This window comes from Calidris pugnax, unplaced genomic scaffold (genome assembly GCF_001431845.1).
Source record: "Calidris pugnax isolate Ruff unplaced genomic scaffold, ASM143184v1 scaffold268, whole genome shotgun sequence".
NCBI classification, from domain to species: domain Eukaryota; kingdom Metazoa; phylum Chordata; class Aves; order Charadriiformes; family Scolopacidae; genus Calidris; species Calidris pugnax.
In genome coordinates, this window is record NW_015090983.1 from 657,045 (window position 1) to 678,613 (window position 21,569).

General features: G+C 37.4%; 1 protein-coding gene across 1 annotated transcript in view; it reads right to left on the bottom strand.

Annotated features, from left to right (window-relative positions):
* Window positions 1-21,569, bottom strand: part of ANO3 (anoctamin 3) — a 105,141-nt gene that overhangs the window by 21,285 nt on the left and 62,287 nt on the right. The window contains exons 14-18 of the mRNA XM_014953785.1: window positions 20,988-21,084; window positions 16,207-16,267; window positions 1,707-1,789; window positions 625-765; window positions 96-260 (exon numbers count right to left, since the gene is read on the bottom strand). Of these exons, the coding sequence (XP_014809271.1) occupies window positions 96-260; window positions 625-765; window positions 1,707-1,789; window positions 16,207-16,267; window positions 20,988-21,084 (547 nt within the window). The remainder of the gene's footprint in view (window positions 1-95; window positions 261-624; window positions 766-1,706; window positions 1,790-16,206; window positions 16,268-20,987; window positions 21,085-21,569) is intronic.

The following is a 21,569-nucleotide window of genomic DNA, read 5'->3' on the forward strand; positions in this document are numbered from 1 at the left end:
AGAACATGTATGTATCTGATATACAGTGAACTCAATAACCTTGTAAAAATCACTCCTTAACATTAATCCCTCCTTTAAAAGAACAGAAGACTTACAACATTGAGTGACATGATGATCATAAAATTGATACAGACTCCAGTGCCAGATGTTGCAAACTGCCAATACTTCTTGATGAAATACCACTTGAAAGAAGCAAACTGTTCCATGGCTACCAGACGATACACCACAACTGCAAACACTGCAGTAAGGACCAGTGAAATCTACAGGTAAGTGTTTATAAACAGAGATATTAGAATAAAATAAATCATATCTGAAATAATTCCCATTGCATTAATAAATTAATGAGTGTTTTAAAGATTAACATTTGTTGGGGTGAGCAGACTTTAAGAGAACAAAAATACTAGATTGATGAATTAAAACATTTCTTTACTGTTCTTTTACAACGTAACCATATTACATCTTTAAAAAGAAAGAGATCCATAAACAAGCAGTAAGGCTGAGACAATCAGTTTTGCCTATATGATGTAAATCCACTAACCTTAATGAATGCACTCATGACTTGCACTACCATTTACATCAGAATAAGATTACAGCTACAACAATGCCAGTATTATTAAACATTACCATGAAAAATATTCCTGAGACAGACACCATCAGTCGACTGAGCTTATCAGGGAAAGGCTGAAAAGGTTCGGGTTTTCCTGTGATGGGATTTACTCTTTCCACTTGGGAATATTTAGCTTCAAACTGGGGGCGCAGCTCTTCCTGGAATGACAGGGTAGATTCCATTTGTTGTACTAAGTTCACTTAGGTATCCAATTCAGACACATGTGTTATAAAGACTTGTTATAAAGTAGGGAATTTATATTTTTTATAATGCTCCAACTCAAAATAAATCATTTGCTCTTTTGAAAATCCTTGGAAACAGTGCCAGAGACCAACAAAGAAAATAAACCATAACAGCCTTCCTCACTGTGTGAGGGCATTAAAAGGATCATGGGTCATAATAATGACTTAAACAGTAGTTTCTCTGCAGAAATCGATAAGAAAACTCTAAATTAATGCCACTTATGATGGTACTTTTTGTGATATGAAACCATCTATTAAAAGCCACCAGCTTGTACCTATACATGTCTAGGGAAAGCTATAAAGCAAGTAATGATGAAGTCTTTATTGACAGACTGCAGTTGAATCACCAATATAGTTAAATTACAGCTATATTCACTAGTGATTTATGAAGTAAAGGAATAAAAGAATTTTATTATTGCTGATGTTGATAGTAGAATGTGAAAGGTAAGTTATGCCTCTCAGGCGGCTATAAAATATAGTTTCTGTCCCTCTGCTTGTCCTGGTCCTGTTTTTAACCAAGATTAGGAACTTCCAGAATAAGAAACCATAGAATTGAAAGGTATCTGTGCTGACATCAGTAGTAGCTCTTGTCCTCTGTATGCGCATTATTTCCACTCAGTTTTTCAAAGGATACTTTTAATAGTTGCAGAATTATATTTGGAATTATAATGCTAGTTGCAGAAGGCAAAGTATCCTTGTATAGTCCCAAGTATACTTGTTTATTCTGCAACTAGCATTATAAATGCAAATATAAGCTCAATTGCAAATTCAGATTACTGACATACAATACGTATTGATATTTACACTTAAATCATGCTGATAGCAAGATTTACAGGTTTCCTTCCGTTTAGTCTTACCTCCTCATCTTCCCAGTCTATGAGATCCCAGTCATAGGTTAATACAGCTCTCCGTCTTTTCCAAAACTCGAGAAAGACTGTAGCTGTGGAAATCATCAACTGCATTTTAATTATGGAAAAGAAAGAAAAAAGGCCATGCAGATCTCAAGAAAATCAGAAATATGTAACATGGCAACTGTCATTAGCCACTTCCTGGCTGTTTTCCACATGGATTCTGAAAACTGAGTAACTTCAGGATAATCACATTAAATTTGGAATACTGTTTTACAATTATTATCTAATAATTTTTTTTTTTTGCTGTCTGCTATATCTTCATAGGAGAGACAGGCACCTGTTAATATGAGACATTGCCATCCCTTTTAGATCATAATTTTGCTTTTAATTTTATTCAAAACTTGCATGGTTTAAAATCTTTCCTTGAAGAAACAAGGATATGCATAACACAATGGTATCCATTAATAAAGAGCCAAATTTTATCCAGTTTGAACCAAGACAACCTCACTTCTTTCCCAGCTATACCAGCTTTATACTGGAGTAGCTTCACCACTAAAATATTTCTTTAAATGATTATTTATAATCTTTGTGTGAGATCATAATCAGAGTCTCCATGTACTTAGTGGTTTTGGTAGGTCCTATAAAAAGAATTACAACCAATAAATAACTCCAACTTTTCCAAACACTGCAGTTTGCCACTGCGGGCAAGATGCCCTGCTTTGGTGGGATTCCTGACAAAATGTGGGATTGTCCAACTGCTGCCTGTAAAACAGTGATTTCAAATAGGGAGTGAGAAAATTTGCTTCCTTCTGGCAAGCCAGCTGCTCAGAAGGAGGATTTCTAACTCAAGCTGAATAGGACAGTCTCACATTTCTACCTTTTTCTATATTTCTGTATTATATTTAACATCTTATTGGGTTTACATATATATTATATATGGCTACCATCACTTTATGTATATGCATATATACATAATCTATCCATATACTCTATAAAGCCCAATGACTAGAAGTTAGCAGAAGTTCACCATACCACTACCCATAATAATGGATTTCAGCTTGTGTAAATATATGTTGAAGTTTTGGAAATAAAAGGAGGCAGCTGTGATCCAGACATAATACTAGATTGTGGACAAATGGTGTCCTCAGTTGAATATACACAAATCTTATATTGTTATTTATTTCATTCTGTCTGTCCCCTAAGATCTGGGATAACTCACTTATTCTTTAAATCAAGATCTGTCTCTAAGTTCAGGCTCTGGTACAGCATGAATAATAGGCTCTAGGGTAATATGAATAATAATAATAAATGATGTCTTTTATGTTACTTATGTACATGAAGCATTTGATATTGCAATGATCAAGAAAATAACACATATAGATGAAGCAAGTGAGGCCCAATCACTAACTATACCTGCCAACTACAGCACCTTTTCCAGATTCACCCGAGCTCTTAATAATTCCTGCATTACTCCCTTTCACACAGTAGAAGAGAATTCATGGTAATTTCGTTGTGTTACAGGCTACTGAGAAAGTAGTGTCAAAAGCTTTAAGTATATAAAAAAAAACCCCAGCATGTTGGGAAAAAACCAATTCACAAAACTTCTCTTGTGCTGTAACCTTCTAGTCTAAATGACTCTGAAAAAACATCAACTTTTTAAAAGTCAAGTATTTGCCCAGTTCTACAGAAAACCTCGATCCTTCCTGGCCTGCCTTTATTTCAGTCTATCACCCCGCTAACGCCACCCATCTCTGATTGCTCTCTGTGCAAAAAAAGCCCCTCCACTCCTAGTTGCTAGGCACTTCTTACTGACTCATCTCTGACCCTCATCTCCCTGCTCTGAAAATGCTAAGCCTTGACTTTTGTCAATTACTTCTGCAGAAAAATAAGACATACAATAGATGACTAATCCAACCACGTTAACATTAATATAAGAACATTCATGTTCTAACATTGCTTTGACGGGGCAGTTTCTTTCTGTCTAATCCTGCTGCTCAAGAGTTCTGGATAATTTTGAGTTTAAAGGGTCACACACAAGCCTCCAGCTTCCTACAGAAAACATTATCTGCTGCCTCCTCTCCTGCCTTTTCCAGGGTACATTGCTTCCTCTCTTACAGCTCCAACTGCTGTTCTGAATTTTAAATCCCATAATATATGGCATACTTCCTTTTCTTTTTTGTCCAGCACTTTAGTATAGACCTACTCATTTAGGGATTTGTTGCTCAGTGCTCTGCAATACAGACTGCAGTTCTGCCTGTTGCACACTTCCAGAAGTTTAACTCTTATTTTAGTTACCCTACGTTTACTGCCCTTACACCGCCAGTACTTGCACTGATGAAGAACTAAAATCTCTAGGCATGTGCTTCACAGAGTTCTTAACCTTTCAGAAGACAAGAATGATGCTTGATGGTTAAGACAGACAGGAAAAATTAGTTGTGTGTTGCTACAATTCTAAGTATAACAGAAGTTTGATGTTGTCAAGAAGGAATGATAAATGGTCACTCTTCAATGCTGTGGAAGGAAAGAAGAGTGCAGAGAAAGAAAAAGACCCAGACAAAACCAAGACTCTGAGACTATTATGCGACCACATCTCTTCCAAATATTTTGTAAGAGTCACTATGTCAACATAAATGGTGCGTTTATTTCCCTAACAATTTATGGCAATTAGTATTTTCATTAAGGAGCTAGGGAACTGTCTCCTCTGCCTCTCCCCAGATCCTGGGCATGGCCAGCCAGGCCCCTTCAGAATACTCTGCTCAATTACCTCTTCAGTTTCATTCAGTCAGACTCCTTTACAGCAATAAAACCAGTCCTATGGATTTGGTACCACACCTACTACCGAGGCACGCTCTTCAGAATTGAAACTGCTGCTTAATAAATACAGGCAACAGCTGAATGACAGCTTTGTCTCACCTCCCACCCCCGGGGCACTCTCTCCATATGGTCACAGCCCTGAATCTGTTCACGCTGGGGCTCACCTCTGGAGGTTTTGCCTTCCAGGAACAGCGGGCCAGGACTCAGCGCCAGCATCCTGCCACCACGCTGCAGGTGTGCCACGCTCAGCCAAGAACTGAGTCACAAACACAGCATCTTCCATTAGACATTAAGTCACTCAGGTAAACAGTTTTTACTTTTCCTAACAGATGAATGAAACTGCTAATAAATAAGTGAGAGTGAGTGCACTTTCCCAAGCCCCATGCTGAAGCTGAGGGCAGCACTGGAGGGGTATGACTTTCACACCACGGTAATAGATATACTTCAATGGAATTGCAGCCTTATATATTTAAGGTCTTGCTATTTTCAAATATTACATGTCTATTCATAGATATAATAATATCTGTGGCTTCTCAGCACCATAATGTGTGCATGCTGGTGTGCAGTGTACTGCTGACCCTAGGATGTCACTTGTCATTTGGTTAATGCCGCATAAGATCCAAATTTGGACACAAATTCATGATGCTAGTTTTCAGATCTCATGGTCAAACTGTTAGATGCACGTCCACCCAGACACAGCAATAGGTATGAGTCAAAAGCTTGTTGATACACACTGCAGAAAACCCCCTTTAGCAGAATGCTAGATTCCAAAGAAAACCAAACCCACAGTATCATACTGCATCCTCCCTCCTCACAGCCTGCCCCACCTCATGCCACACGAACAACTTATTTCCCCCAAAGGGATATATAAACAGTAGAACTTGATCCATTTCACAGAAAACCTTCTACTTGTCTGCTGCAATATTTTCATGAAAACACCACTAGTTGTTCCCATAAAAACAGCTCCTGTATATGCCATATCCTCAACACTTATCTCAAGGATAAGTTACGAAATAGTATTTGCACTTGATTCCTCAAAAATTTAAAGTGGAAACCGATAACAACATCACGGCATTCCACTCAGTCACATAATACAGAAACGTTTTCGAGTTGCTCTTCACATACCAGCCTAGAATAAATATACATAAAGAATAAAAAAAAATAATCACAGGTTTACTAGATTGGCATATTAAAAGTTATATATGAGGTGCCCGACTTCCTCATTCTAACTTTAATGCAGTATTGTTTATATAAAACCTAAAGCAAGGATTAAGAGTTGTCACGTTTAGATCTGTATCTGGTTATGTATTCCAAAGTAAAAAATAATGACATCTGATAAATTCAGAAAATTTGAATTTAGATTGTTATCCTAAATTATTACAACTGTGAAAATATTTGGAGATAGGATCAGATGCATTTCTAGCAGCATGTTTTTCTTAATAGAACTCATTTTGCTGCTCTATTTCGTAGAAGACACACCTTTTTCCAGTTTTCATCTCACAAAGTATACTGTAGGAAACTGCAATAACAAAAACCTATCTTTTGTTAAATGAATAGTTGCCCGGTACATGGAACAACAGTTTCTATAGTTTACAGAAAACAAGTCGCCCTTCTGAAATACCAGTTCAAAGGATTAGGCAATGAGTACTGCCTACCCACTTTACCATAAATACTGCAATTTTTTGGACTCTGTAATGACAGAGCCAGGTGGTGAGAGCAGCGAGGTCGGTCGGGCTGGTTCCCAGCGCGGGGCTGCCCCACCTCACCTCGCCTGGCCTGGCCTGCACGCCGCGTTCCCCACCCGTGACGCCCTGCCACCCTTATAGTACCTGCGGTCCCCTCTTCCCCGCCAGACTCAGCGCACTCGGGGCCAGGGCAGCATTGCAACAGGTTCTTGCGGATTTTTTACAGCTCAAAGGTATGTCTGAGGTGGTTTTTATGCTTATTAGTTGACCTGATTAACAATCTTTTATATAGTCTTTGGGAAACCAATCAGCGCTGTCGTAGCCAAATTTTACTTAAGAGCGTATTCCTGAGAAAGCAATTTAAAAAAAAGAAGAAAAGTTTTGCAATTCAAACATTAAAGCAGAGAAGTAGATACCATAAACAATGACAGTATTTCAGTCCAATTCAGACTTTTCTTTATTGGCTATTTCTGTCTCTTATCAAGCAAGTAGATTTTCTCGGAGTCAGTTCAGAGCCCACTTTAAATGCTGGGTGGGGATTGGTGGTGGTGAAGGGAAATATTCTGCATATACTACTTTATACCAAATTTCTGTAAGGAAGGGTATTGCTACATTGCTCTTGCATTTACTGAGTTCAGTTACACTGAAAATGAACAGGAAATACACACTTAGGAAGCTCAGCCAGTGCACTTCTACTTGTCAGGTTGTTAGCAACAGAGGGGAAATATTAAACATAGAATAAAATTCATATTTATATTCCTCTATAATTCACTGAAAACTTACAAATTATCCTCCCAGTACAAAAACTGAAATACACTTAAGCTTGAAAATTTAATATTCATTGCTCATTAAATTTAGAAGTATCTCATCCTTGGAGGGCAATCTGAATTTTAGAGTGAAGAGCCATGACAGCAAAAATCCAATACATTTCTGGGACTATCATTTGCTATTCTTTCTTTCTGAATTCTAGAATATAAATTCTCTATATCTTGCTTTACATTCGTTCCATCTATTTTTGGATCACTGCTGTAAAGGTAAAAATAATCTGCCTTATGAGGCTTAAAAAACCATAGTTAAGTGTGAAAGCTCTGCAAATACGGACATGTTACTCCAGACCACAAGAAACAAAGACATGGCATTAATAATTTGCTCATCATGTCACTGTTTACTACATAAATTAAAGTACTTTCTAGCCGCTACTCTAGCAGAAGGAAGCAATGCAATGTTCAATTTATTGATGTCCTTTGAATTTATAATCCTAGAGACTGTATTATCTACCCATAAGAAGAAGTTGAAATTATTATTTTCTTGACCGTGCAGAGGTTTTGCAGACCACTGGCAGGTGCTGGGTTGTGTTCAGGAAATAAACATTGCAATCACTTTAACATGCCAAAAATCTGCTTTTAAGTACTTAATATACCACTGGATATACATTTATATGAAAATCACCATATAAACATTTATTAGGGCATTTTTTTTTTCTGTGTTGCAGAAATATTCAGCTAAACTCTCAGCAGTTTCAGGAAAACACAAGGCCAGATGCAATCTCAATGCAACCTTCATGGTGAAGCTCATAGACTCAAGGGAGGTAGATTTGAATGGGATCAGGGCTTCACCAAGAGTGTAGGCATGCAGTTGTTCATGTATGCACACCAGCAGTTTCATGCTGCATACTTTCTGCTGTAAAGCAAATTTAATCTTCATTAATAACAGAATAACAAGTACTTTTGAAGCTGGTGTGATATAGAACTACAGTTTCCTCGATGTGGCTACACCTACATTAGCATTTTAATCCACATCAGTCCAACCCTTACAGGGTGCTCAGTTAATGGAGAGGGATTGTGGCAAATTCAGAACAAATCCCTCCAGAAATGTGTGAAAAGTGGGTATCAAGTCCTCAGCACCTCTACATATCTCTTGCTATGCATTTTCCAGCATAGACGCAATCAGCACGTCCTCAGTCAGGTTCACACTGGAGGGCCATATTTATGGGAAATTGCATTCACATCTTGGTGAATTCTTCCAACAGGGGCCCCTGCATCTCTTCATAAGGCCACACACCAAAGGAGAAATTTTAGTCTTTTTACTGGAACTGGCTTTTTTTTTTTTACCCAGCTATTTTAAGGCTCAGATGAAATCGGCCTCTAGCAGCACAGAAACAAATGCAGAGTGCAAAACCCACTGAAGAAACATGGCAGTGACCATCCTATGTAAAAAACTCATTTTCATGCTAAAACAAGGTAGAGATAATCTAGGTAACTGAACTGCAGCCTAATCCCATGCCGATGTCATTTCTACACACTTCAGGCTATGCCTAGTGCACTGATTTCCACTGACCTGGTGCCAAGTAACATGAATACCAGTGAATCAAAAAGTGAGATGCATTTTTTTTTGACTAATAATCTATTAATAGCTTCCTTAAATGTTTACTTTGCCAGCTAATTTAAGGCTTGGGCCCTCCTGCAAGTTTCGGTTAGGCCATAGCACTGCTGGTTTACTGCAATAGCGCTATTTGCATATTAAGCTCAAAAGGCAATGAGTATTTTAAAGAACTTCAATGTTTTCTAAACTCTATGAATATTAATGTTGCACTAGGAAAAGAAGAGTTAATTATTACACACCAAAGGATTTCCAGGCAGCAGTTCATCACAGCCTGAGAACTAACAGTACACAGTCTTCAAAGCAAGGAGGTTTCTTCTTTATGGTCTCCCATGAAGAGGATTACAAAAATAAGCCAATCAGAAAAACATGACAACAAATTTGTTCAGCAACAATACTGACTCCTTTGTACACTGCTCTTAAATGAAGATTACAGTTAAAGGGAATTGAGTGTAATTTCCCTACATAGTTTAGTTACAGCGAAGGGATAATAAGTGATACGACCAAATCCACTTTGTTCACTAACATGACGGTACGTGGAAGGAAAAACCATGACCCTGAATTAAAACAGTAATATCGTTAAAATGAAAGCATGTTTGAAAACTTTGTAATACACAAGGTTTTTTTTCTTCACTGTTGCAGCTATTATTGGTACTACCAAAGCAAAATCAAATATTCAGATTGCACAGCATTTCACAGTCATCTACAGGCCTACAAAGTCAAATTGTAAACATAACTGAGGCTGATAATGCACAATTAAATGAAAAACATAAAAACCCCACACCAACAGAGGAAAGAACGTAACAGCTCTCATCCCCTCCCCTCAAAAAAACTTACACAAAACACCTATAGGAAAAAGCATAAGGCTGAATATGAAAGAAATAGTTACTTTTTCCAGGGGTACATCTCCTTTCTTCAGATGGTAAAGTACCCACATACATAGATATCTAATTAATTAACTATGCTGAAGATGTAACTTATTATACTTTTTATTGTGCTGTCACATGAGAGGTTATGTGTGGGAGTTAAAAACTGCATGATCTCAACCTGTCTCATATGTAGAAAAAAAAAACCCTTTGCCAAAACCCCACAGATACACCAAACAGCATACCTGCTACCATCAAGTGACTTCAAGATGAGTTTTTCTCATCCTTCTCAATCTAGCATTTGAAAAATTAATACATAATATACAGCTTCCAGTTTCCTATAGGAAAAGAAGTTTCCATAGAAATTCAGCAACATCCATAATCCCTGGACTGATTTAGTTTTCAATTTGCTCCTGGCAGCATTCATATGACACTCATTGCTCAGGGTCATAACACATTATCCATCAACTTTCAGGGCTAATTGTAACAATTATATTTCTTCGCAATGGAGCATAACTCTTTAGTCTGCTCTTGGAGTTGCTCCCTGCCCAGAAAACATTGCCTCGAGCGTGCCATCCAAGTATGTATCATTACCTCATTCTATAGCAAAGTGGTTTTGAATTATTCCCCTCTGAGTATGAGGCCTGTTTAGAGAAACATGGAATTTTCTTCTGCAAAAAGCTTTTGTTGACCATCAGTACTGTATTAGGTCGTTCTTCAAGTCATTAACCGTCAGGAATATAAAGTTTTCAGCATCAAGGTGGTAAACTACAGGGACTTTTACAGTAGAACACCAAGTTTTTAACCAGCTAATTTGTGTCTTAATTGAGTAGCTTTGTTTTGCAAAATGAAATAATAGACAAAAGTGAATTTCTTTCAGGTTCTCTACATAACAAAACAAACTTGAAGTCAACACCATGCAACCCTCCTGTGGAGTAATTTTCATTTTTCTGCTTGCAAGGCTGCAATGGAACAAATGCAATACTGAGGGCACAAAAGCAAATGAAATAGCAGTTACAGATAACAATCAGTCTACGGTGCAACCAGCTTCACACAGATTCGTTCTGTCATTGACTACTGCCATAAATCCTCCTAGCGCCAGCCACACTGCACCAACAACTGCCAGTGCCAAAGAAAATGTAACTAAAAGAACAGAGATGATCAGTCAGCCAAAGAGCACACCCCTGAGGTCCACTGATGGCACCACTTTATCTTCAAATGTCACTACGCTATCAAAAGGTGGAATAAATAAGTCTGCCACAAACTTGAGCAGAATCCTAGTCTCCCTAGTGACATTTACATCAGTGAGTGACTTTTCTGGAGTGACGGAAAGTGCTGCAGCTGCTTCTACCTCCACAGTGACACCAAGTAACTCCACATTCACCTACAACACTCCTTCGGCTGCGGCACTCCCCACTGATAACCCTTCAACCAACCCCACTTCATTGTTCCCCACCAGTATCACTCTGACATCAACCACGATAAAAAAGGACAGTCCCACACCAAACTTCAACCCCACTCAGCAGACAACAGAGCTGAATCATAATTTTAGCAACAATTCTACTGCTTCATCTAATTCAAAAGATGCCAATGAGGGTAAGTATCTCCCTGAAGTCCAAGTGGTTTAATAAAATCATCATGTTGAAATCAAACCTTTTCTTCATTGAACAGGAGACTTCATAAGACATGTGAACTAGTCACTAGTGTGACTTAGTACAGATAAAAACAAACACTCACCCAAAATAAAAAATATTTTTAAAATTATTTGCTGTTAACTTGTTTGTTTAACACTTCCAAGAGTGGAGAAGCTAATGACAGGTATTGCCTATTCACTCTGGAGCAGACCTACAAAGCAGATGTGTAGAAACAACATTTTAAATGTGGAACACGTCAACTTATTTCAAGTTCAGAAACTTTTGTGACCAAAGATGACTTCTTATAAATACTTCCAAAGGAATTACTCATTATGCATTTAATTATCAAGTTGAGTATGCGTGGGAAAACAATGGAGCATAAAACTGTCATGGCCCTTTTCTATCCTGCTGCTCTGAATCAGGTCTTCTGTAAAAAAAGGGGAAGATTAGAAGACACAGTAATTTTTTGCCATTAATTAGCTTTCAAGCTTTTAACACAGGACTGAAAGGCTTATCCATCATAACCAAAAGAGTACAGCTTGTACTAAGAACTGAAGGAGCATCAGACTTTCATGTTTCCCATCATAGTTCTAATAATTACAATGTACCTGATTTTTGGATAACACGACCAAAAAGGAAGGGGAGTGGGAGAGCAAGTTCAGTTCCAATAAAATCAGAAAACTTTGAAGAAAAGTTTTATGAAACGTGAGGAAAAACTTGGAAGAATGTAGCTATTCTGCCAACTGAAGAGGTGCAGAAAGCATTACTGGATTTCTTACCTTGCATATTCAGGAACTGGTATACTAAAACTTAATCACTTTAAATTCAGAGGCAGCAATTTTAACTGCTGGCTTAAATGCTTACATATAATTGCATTCAAAGAGCAATTACTGCTTATTTTTTTAAATAAAAGAATAGTGGCTGATTCTGTAATTAAACCTAGGACCTTTTTTTTTTTTTTTTGAATAAAAACTCCTTAAGTCTTCTGTTCTTTATAAAAACTCAGTTATTCCCTTTGAAGTCAAGGATGGAGATGTCTATTTCCTTTTACAAAGGCAGAGAGTTTCTGCAGAGAGGCTGGTTTAGTCACAGTCTGCAAAGTGTTTCAGATCAGTGAAAAGATTCATTCCACAAAGCCTTTGACTGCTATAAAGCAAGAGTGAAGTATCTGATCTTACAGATTTATTCTCATTCAACTGTCTCTTCTCTCTTTCTCTCCTAGAGAAAACCAACAGAGGAGGAGTAATAGTTGGTGTCATTGTAGGAGCCATTTTGGTATCTATATTAATTGGTCTGATTGGATATTTTATATGTGGTAAGAAAAGGTCTGAGTCATTTTCCCACAGACGGCTTTATGATGATACAAGGAATGACCCAGGTAAGGAACAGCACAAGTGCTTTGCACAAGAACATTTTTTTTTTATTTCTGCACAGAGCTGTTTAAATAGTCTGGTCTTACTGAATTATTAGGAATCATATAATCTACTCCAGTCAAACTAGTTTTCAGCTGACAGTACTTTATTATTTTTAAATTTTAGCTTAACCAGTTCTCCCTGAACTCTGTCTCCCTCTTACAAGTTATTTTTTTAACCTCAAAAACATCAGGAAATATCATATCTAGTATCACTGAACCTCCCTTCAAAGAATCACAGGAGAGTTCAAAACCATAGCTCAAAAGCTCTCCCAAACTTTGATTAACTAAAAAAGGCTAGACTCCTTGCTCATCCAACTTCAATTACAGAATGAGGGATGAAACTGTATCTGTTTTTAGGAGTAAAAATATTTTTAAGAGGTTTAAAAAGAAGATTGTTTTTGTCTTCTCTATGAATATGTATAAACTTGTATTACAATGTAATCACACAGTGTCCAAACACTTGCATCGTGTTTCTGGACTTTATTTTAAAATGCTTAAACAAACACTGAGAGGCTAACCACACTTTTTTCCTCATATAAAATAAAAACAAAATAAAACTCTGGCAATACGCCTTTTCTGGATCAAATGCAAGAGCTGAAAGCTGCCAGAACGTCAGATTAGGAACTGGCTTTGAAAGTCGACCACCCATGTAGTCCTGAATGGGTGTTACTGGCAGGACATATGTTATCCTCAGAAGATCATGAACCAGGGCCTTCATTTTTTGCTCACCTATACGTAAGGAAGATGTTAACTAGATTTAGCTGAACTAAACTGTGAGGTACTCAGCGTATGGGAATAATAACCTTTTGAGGCACATATAAAAAATAATTACATTATCCTTTCAGTTCTCCACTTAGACAACTCACTTGGACCATACGATACAAGTTTTGGATGTGCCTCAGATGACAAAACCAGCCCAGCAGATAAGGCAAAGGAAGACAGGGCAGGGAGCCCATCCCATGGCATTCCTATGGCTGACATGACACCATCCCACCTTTCGCCGTGATGTTTGCTTCAGATTATACTCTTGCTTGTTATCTATATGCTTTCATTTTTCCCAAAATGATCTGGCAGCCCTTATCCCACAGCCATCACCGTGCAAACAAAAAAAGCAAGGGAAAAATCACACGATACACTAGTACACAACAGGCAGGGCGCAGTAGCAGAGCATCACTCTTCCACTTTGTAATTATATGATCAACCTACGGTTTTCCTGGAAGGTTGTTATACCTGCTATCTTAGGAATAACACAAACAAATAGCACCCAGGTCAAATTCTGCCTTGTGTAACTTTGGTCAAGAAAGCAGACATTGTAACAGTAACATCTGACTGGGGCTGCAATGACATTTTAGCATCAATACAAAAAAATCCCACATTTAACTACCTTAAGGTGAAACTACTATGTCCAAAAATAATTCCCATCTGATGAATGACTCAGGGCATTATTTTCCCCACTCTACATGTGCACCTTTCCCAGTAAATACGACAAAAAGAGTTAGATTTACTTGGATTACTCAGAGGTTAAAGTTTGCTGGGGAGAATGGAACTACTGAGCAACAGGGACTACATTTAATCTTTGACTATGATGACACAGAGTTAAAATAGAAGGGGGAAAAAAGAAGACAAGCTTCCATTCCTCTGTCAAACTGATCTATTGTAGGCTAGATCTACACAAATGGTGTAAAAGGTTTTGGTACAGGTTACATGGAGGAAATATTTAACATGAAAGGAAGGAATTATCTCTGCCATGTATCCAGATATCCTAGAAAGCATGGTTAGGTTTTGTCCTGCTAAAGAGTGAAATTATGGCAGTATAATGCAAATAATTGCATAGTTTATCTGTTTGCAATTATCAGACATGTCTAAATAGAAAGAAAGAACATGAAAAAGACATAATTGTAAAGGCATAGAATAAAGAAAATAAAGTGCAGAGAAAATAACTACTCACATGGGATATATGCTCATTACTATGACTGTTTGTGTGGAAACTGGATCATGTGGATGGAGTTATCTCACTAACTAATTGTGAATGTTGTAATGAGGGTTCATTGGATATGTAAATTACATGCACACACACACCAGAGAGAAACAATGGCACATGAATAAAACAGGTATTTATTTCAAAGTATTTAAAAGATTAAAGAATTGAATGCATATGTGCAGTGTTGCCATTCCTACAGGAATCACAAAATCAGCACATTTCCCATCAAAACCAGAAACTGTTTTCTGTCATTGTATCCAGAGTGTTGGTTGGATAGCAGACTGAAAATCTGAGACATGTTCATCTGAATTTGGTAAGAGTACCACTCTACTGCTTGAAACTACAAAAAATGTGATGTTCAGCTTTTGTCTTCCTTAGCACATATTATGCCATCTTTCCTGATTACGGTAGAGCAGAATCATCTAAGCAAAACCTTCTCCTTACACTTGAACCTTGGTCTCAGCTGAAAATGGAAAGAGCTCTCCCTAAGGAGAACTTGAACCCAGGGATGACGAGATGCTAAGAAGCTACCACCACTGTCCACGTTGGTAACCATATAACTAAGTGCAATGTATTTTAGGGATTTATGAAACTAATTATTACTAATTGCAAGGCTGTAACAGCAGGATCAGGAACCAATGAAGAAATATCACCAAGGGAAGGTGCACAATCAAAATGTGCCCTTCAGTTATATTTATATGGTGTTGATTTTTAACAATCTAATTATGATTCCTGTACATGTATGCATGTGCTTATATTGTCTACACACCTCTCTGATGTTTTGCTGTTGTTTGTATATTTTTTTTTTGTTTTTACCAGGCCAGCCTCCAAAATTTGTGACATTTGTTCATCCTTCACTTTAAGCTAGAATCATTAACAGTTACTCATACATATTACGTAAATAAAGCTGTTGAGTGCCATTTGACTCTATTTAAAATTATAAAACTCTGGCTTGAATTCAGACAGTTGCATGTGAACTGGTGTTATTTTCTCAGGGCTTTGATAGACAAACATTTGCATTGGTAAAATTAATTACCTCTTGTTTCAATACCAGTCTTCCTTACTTTTCAGCAGCAAAATTCTATTAGCTTCAGTAAAAACTAATTCTATCAAGCATTTCATGCTAGAACCATTACATATGTCTCGCATGCCACTATCATGCTGACTTTCTAAGAAAGGCAAGACTGTTCTTGGCAACTCCTGTTCAACAGTGGCCTCTGTGGGTATCACCCTGCTTTATTTCATGCCGCATGACGTGGGGTGTGCGATGTCAGAATGAAAGTAATGAGGTATTCAGACAGAGAATTTGAATATAAACTGTTGAATTGCTGTAAGCACTTAACATCAAATCTTTCCTATGCTTCTGTCTAATTAGATCCCACAAAAACATTCTGATTCATTCTGTAAGAATTCTCTACAGGACATGATTTTTACATTGACTCCAGATCATGAAATTAACCTACATGTTTGCCTTTAAAAAGACTTCTGTCTGCATGATATAAAATTCAGGCTTAAGGACATTTAAGACACTAAAGACATTACATTAGTGATAAAGGTATTATTTTCACCCACTACTAGCACAGAAATTGATGAAAGCAGGAAAATAAAAGTTTGTGTGACAAAATCATAATCCTTCTTTAAATTTTATCAAGAACTATAATGTCCCTTCACCCAGTAATCATACAAAAGGGTCAGGTGAACTAAAAGTATAAACCAAATAAAAATGTACTTACCCCAAATTGCCATGAAAATAGCAAAGAAGACAGTCCCTCCATTATCAAACAAATGTGTAACCTGAATAGAAAATAAATACATCAGGAACAAATAATACTGCCACCTTATCTTTTGCCAAAAAGAGTCACAGAGTATTTAACGAGTGGCAGAAACTAAAAGTTAAGCATTCCAATAAGAAGTCCTACTTGCATGTTTCTTCTACCAAGGTTTGTCCCACTCTGTCTTTCAGTATAACTCGAACTCTGGTTTTCCAGACTATCACTTCAAGCATTTCCAGTCTATTTATTTCACAGACTCTAAGAGCTGCTCTGTCTGTGCACAGACAGGCTAAAAATTCTTCCAGAGAAGAATCTACTCATATGCTGGGTCAAATTTAACCTCAACATTTTATATTTTAAGGTTTTTTATAAGCTTAAATAAATTCTGCCTTTTCGCTGTTTATCCTCTGTTTATTACTCAGTTAATGTCTCTTTTGATTCCATTTTCTTCTTGCAAGCTATCTTGCAATTTCTCAGCAAGTAAGAATAGCAGGTACTCCTTTTTATCCAGACATCTCAGCCTCTCCACTTCACATCCAGTTCCAGTTGTTCACATATTATCCTTCTTGAAAGGCTAGTGCCAATAAACTCCCACAAACATTAAATAAATTCTAAATACACCTCCAAAAAAACATAGTTCTAAATTGTGCACTTAATTTTAGCTCACAAATGTTCTTCCTTTTGTTGGATTTATCCCTTATCTTACTGTTTGTTATAAGATTTTTTGGGCATAATATTCTGCTGTAAAGTCCAAGGCTTACCAACAAAAAACAAGTAGTAATTAGTTTTTGCATGCCTATTGATCACTCTAAGCATCTGAGCAGGTAAATTTGATTTCTCACTTATGAAAACATAACAATTTATATTATAAAAATTAAGAACTCCTTCTATTCAAGCCACAGTATGGAACAGTATTTAGGAAGCTGAAATTAAGATCAGTGTACTTTGAATAGATTTAAAGTTGTCAATTTACAGCACTGCAATTTATCCAGGGATAATGGGCCTACATTTCTTCTAGTGAAAGGTAGTTTATGATGTTTCTGAGCATCAGTAAGCATAGCACATTCCTATTTGAAAAAAAAAGGCACAAATCATGAGATGATAGAGCAAACTAACTTATCATCAACAGGTGTATCTTAGAAGAAGAATCTGAAGAGAGAGGAAATAAGAATAGAATGTTTTGAAATAGAATATTTTTGAAAAGACTTTACTTTCATTGGTGTTGACTCTCTTGATGACTTAAGGACCAATTTTTAAGCTTTTGGCATGAAAAGAAGCCCATCCATATGCCAAAGGAAGGGCGCAGGTAACCAGAGTCAGTTTTGTTGTACTCTGACCTTTGCTTACATCTGAAGTTACTCTGACCAGCAGGAATGTTCTGTACAGGAGGTGTGACGGGACACCAGGGCTGACAGCCTGCCTGGGGCAGGTGACCTAACCTGCTCCTGTGAGAGCTGCCTGCTGCAAAGAGAACTCATCCTGCTGACACATTTTCATTCTTCAAGAGAAGGCTGGCATTATTGCTTCTGCCTCGCAAATCAAGAAAATTAACTCAGGAAAGCAGAAAAAGTTAACAGAAACACTATTGCTTGCCTCTATTTTATTTCTTATTGAGTAAAATTATTATAACATTGTGACAATTTAAATTAAAAACATATATTTTATCTGTATGTCTGTTCTGTTTTTATTTTCTTTTTCATTCATTTTCCCATTTTTCATTCTGAAATGGGAATTGACTATTTGGCAATGGATATCAATAAATCCAATACATTCCCTGCAAGAATCATACAGTGGAATCAATTGTACACAGAAATATGCCTTTTGCTTTGTTTTTCTTTTGCTTCCATAAAGGAAAATACAAACATAAAGGGTATGAGACCGAAAACATGAAAGGTGAACAAAAGCAGTGCAACAAACCTGATGAACTTTTTCAGTTTTGAATGTAGATGTGTGTGAGGATGTGATTTTGGATATTCTGCTCAGTAAACAGTGCACCTTTTCAAGCAAATACAAAATTAACTAAATAAAAAAAAAAAACAAGCCAACCCAGTAAATTAGTGTTACTAAAAAAAGAAAATGGCTCCTAATCTGGCTTTGTCTTTATAAAAACTGTCTGGGCTGTAGTCATTCAGCACCACACTCAGAATTAAGATTTGATTGTCTTAAGGGCTAAATGCATAGCCTGAGACTCTGTGCTGGCCAGAGGCCTCTAAGCAGAAGTGAAATACAGCAGGGCTCCTGCTAGTCCATCAGCATACCTGCCTGATGCTGTCATCGTCATACAAGACTTCAGGCACTTCAAATCCACCCTGAACCAACACCCAGCCCTGGGGCCTGAGGACAGGGTGTGCTGGGCAAAGGACCAGCCCAGAAATCCTGACTGCACCACACTAATCACCCACGGGTCAGAGAGTCCGTGTAATGCAGATAAGAATGACAGCTTGGGCATTTGGCAATTCAGAAGACAACTCAGATATTACATGCTCTTCCCTTAAATTATAAACTTCACCTCCGTGCGGCATTTTTAAATGGAAATGGAATAAAGAGGGAGGGGATGAAAGAAATGGGCAGTAACGAGAAGGAAAAAGGCATCTTTTGTATTTTGTCCCCAGCTTTACAAAAAACTTGGCAGAAATAACATTTGAAGTATATGATTTTTCTGGCATTAGTTTGTTCTGTCTGAAGTGCTCCTCTAAAGGGAAACCTGGCAGACACTCAATGAAAGAAACCCTGACAGCAGTTTTAATAATGTGCAATATGGCCTTATATAAATGTGGCAGGTCCCATGACAGAAACAGGCTTGGGGAGATAAACTTCACTTAAAGGAACTCACTTTTCCATAGTCATTGCTGATGTACTTGTATACAATGAGCTATTTGAATGGATAAGGATTAAAACACTTATTCCAGAATAAGGGTGCCAGTGCCCAGAATGAATCAGGAATAGATTCCCCTTGCATATCAGCTCTTCGGTTGTGTGTGATAGCTCCCCTTCCCTTGGTTGTGTACAGACAGACAAATATGTTCCCACAACAACAAAAGCAGAGGGAAACACTGAGAAGTTCCACCTCAGGAACAAGAAAACAAGCAGGAAATGCCATTTTCTTTTCCCTAGAGAGCAGATCCGATGCCTTCTTTTAAATACATTGGTTCCACTTACTTATATTACTACAGTGCTTCAGAAAGTACGAAGGAACGTTTGATTTTAAATCGGATTGTAGTTTTCTAACATTATAGATTGTTTTCATTCACTAATGTGGATGGAGACACAGTGGCAGTGCTGAGATGGGTTTGGGTATGTGCTGCTCAACCTGAGCAACGCAGTGGCAGCCAGCAGGATCACAGCCCCTGCTGGGAAGCAGACACTTCCTAGCAAGAGGGTAAGGAGGGAAGCTGCAGTGAACTTTTCTTTAAAGACAACACAGTGAGTGAAGACGTTACAGTTTTAAACTCAGAGTTATAAAAAGCCTCATTGAGCCTTTTTTTTTTTCTTTTTCTTTGCAATTTGGGTGCCCAGACGGTAATCCTATTTCTTCCCAAAGAGAAGTCTCACTCTCTCCCACTTGGGGGAGATCCAGAACAGACAAATCCTGAAAGGAGACACCTTTTAGCTGTCTTCTGTGTTCCAATCTAAAGTTGATCATTTTTTCAGAGCAAAAGCCTTGGCAGGAAAAGTTGGGAGCTTACACAGATTTCCACAATATTTCCAAACATCAGAAAAGGGTGCCTGTGAAGATGGAATACGAGTAGTTTCTGCTTGTCATCCCTGGTTGTCATCTGAGTTTGCTTCAAGGAGACTGATTTGAAAATACATGGAAGTATGGATGGATGGGCTTGCACATTTTTTCTGCTGCAATTAATTTTCCACAATCATTAAAATGTGAAATTTGCACGATATAAGCACAGGATGTTAGTGTAAATATAAATAAGACAAAACCTGCTTCTTATTAACTGGGGATGTTAAAACAACAGGACCTAAAGTTAAGGGGATGCCACAATACTAAATGTTTTACTCAACATTGGTCCTGCCTATACCAAGTTTCAAAATCTAACACAAAAATTGATTTTCTCTTTCACATTGCTACAGTGTTGTTGTAATTCCAGGGCCCAGAGACAACCACATTTTATAAATACAGGCTTCAGAGCAAGATTTATCTTACAGGCTAAAGAATTCCAAGAAAAATGCCAAGTCTGCTTTTCCAGCATTATGAACATACCACACATCAAAATATATTGCTCACTTGAAAATACTGCACGTACACAGAGGTACTTGTGATTATTTAAGTTTGAATGATAGCTTCTTGTAGCAAAATATTTAGTTTTGTAATATCTTTGAAGACAGAGCAAAGCACATTACAGGCATATTATGCTGGAGAATTCCTTTAGGAGGAGCAGAAATTCAATTACAAAGTAAGCAAGGAAAATAGGCTAAGAAGTTAATTATAGGAAAAGTAGGAAAAAACCTTCTAAGAAAAGTTTTTTTACTCAGGGACTTTATAAATTGATGAAAATAGTAAGGATTTATAAAGGAAATGCTAACAGAAAGTAAAAAAAAGTTTCAGAAAAAATCATCACTTCAGAGCATGCCCTTATTAGAAACATGAATTACAAAGGCTGAAAAAAACCATCTATTGAGAAACAAGTTGTTTGGCAGGAATCTTTGCTGAAACAAAAGCAGCCATCACACAATGAAAGTGGATCTTTAAACAAAAGATATCTTGAGAGCAATAAGACAATAATTACCTTGGCGTATATGCAGCTTTCATTGAGTTTTTGTAGCGTGCAATTGCGTTCACACATCGGGCACATGATGGTTTCATTTGCCTCGCAGATCTCTTTGCTTTAGTACAAGACAGGAAAATAAAGGTTATAAAAAGGCTTTTAACATTCTTCAGATTTTCTGAAGTTATGCTGTTTGCTGTTAAAGGCATCCCTGCACCACAAAACTGGCTCAATAAAATAAATTAAAAGTGAGAATTTGGCTTGAAAAGCCTAATCCCAAATCAGTAACCTGAAAATTATGGGCCCTAGAGCAATATGCAATATTTCTGGGCATCATGCTGCACTTCTCACACTTGTGAATATCCCATTCTCTCCCAAATACCACAAACAGAAGAACAAAACATTGTTCGCTACCTTCCAACACCTTTACTACATATTTTTCTAAGTGATGTAAAAGATACCAAAGAGAATGAACACCACTGGTACAACTACACTGATTTCAAGTGACTTATGCAGTTTACATCAGCGGAAGGTCTGTTCTACAGGATGATTGCATACTCACTGAGATCAGTCAGTCACATCTAAAAATCCACTCACAGGGAT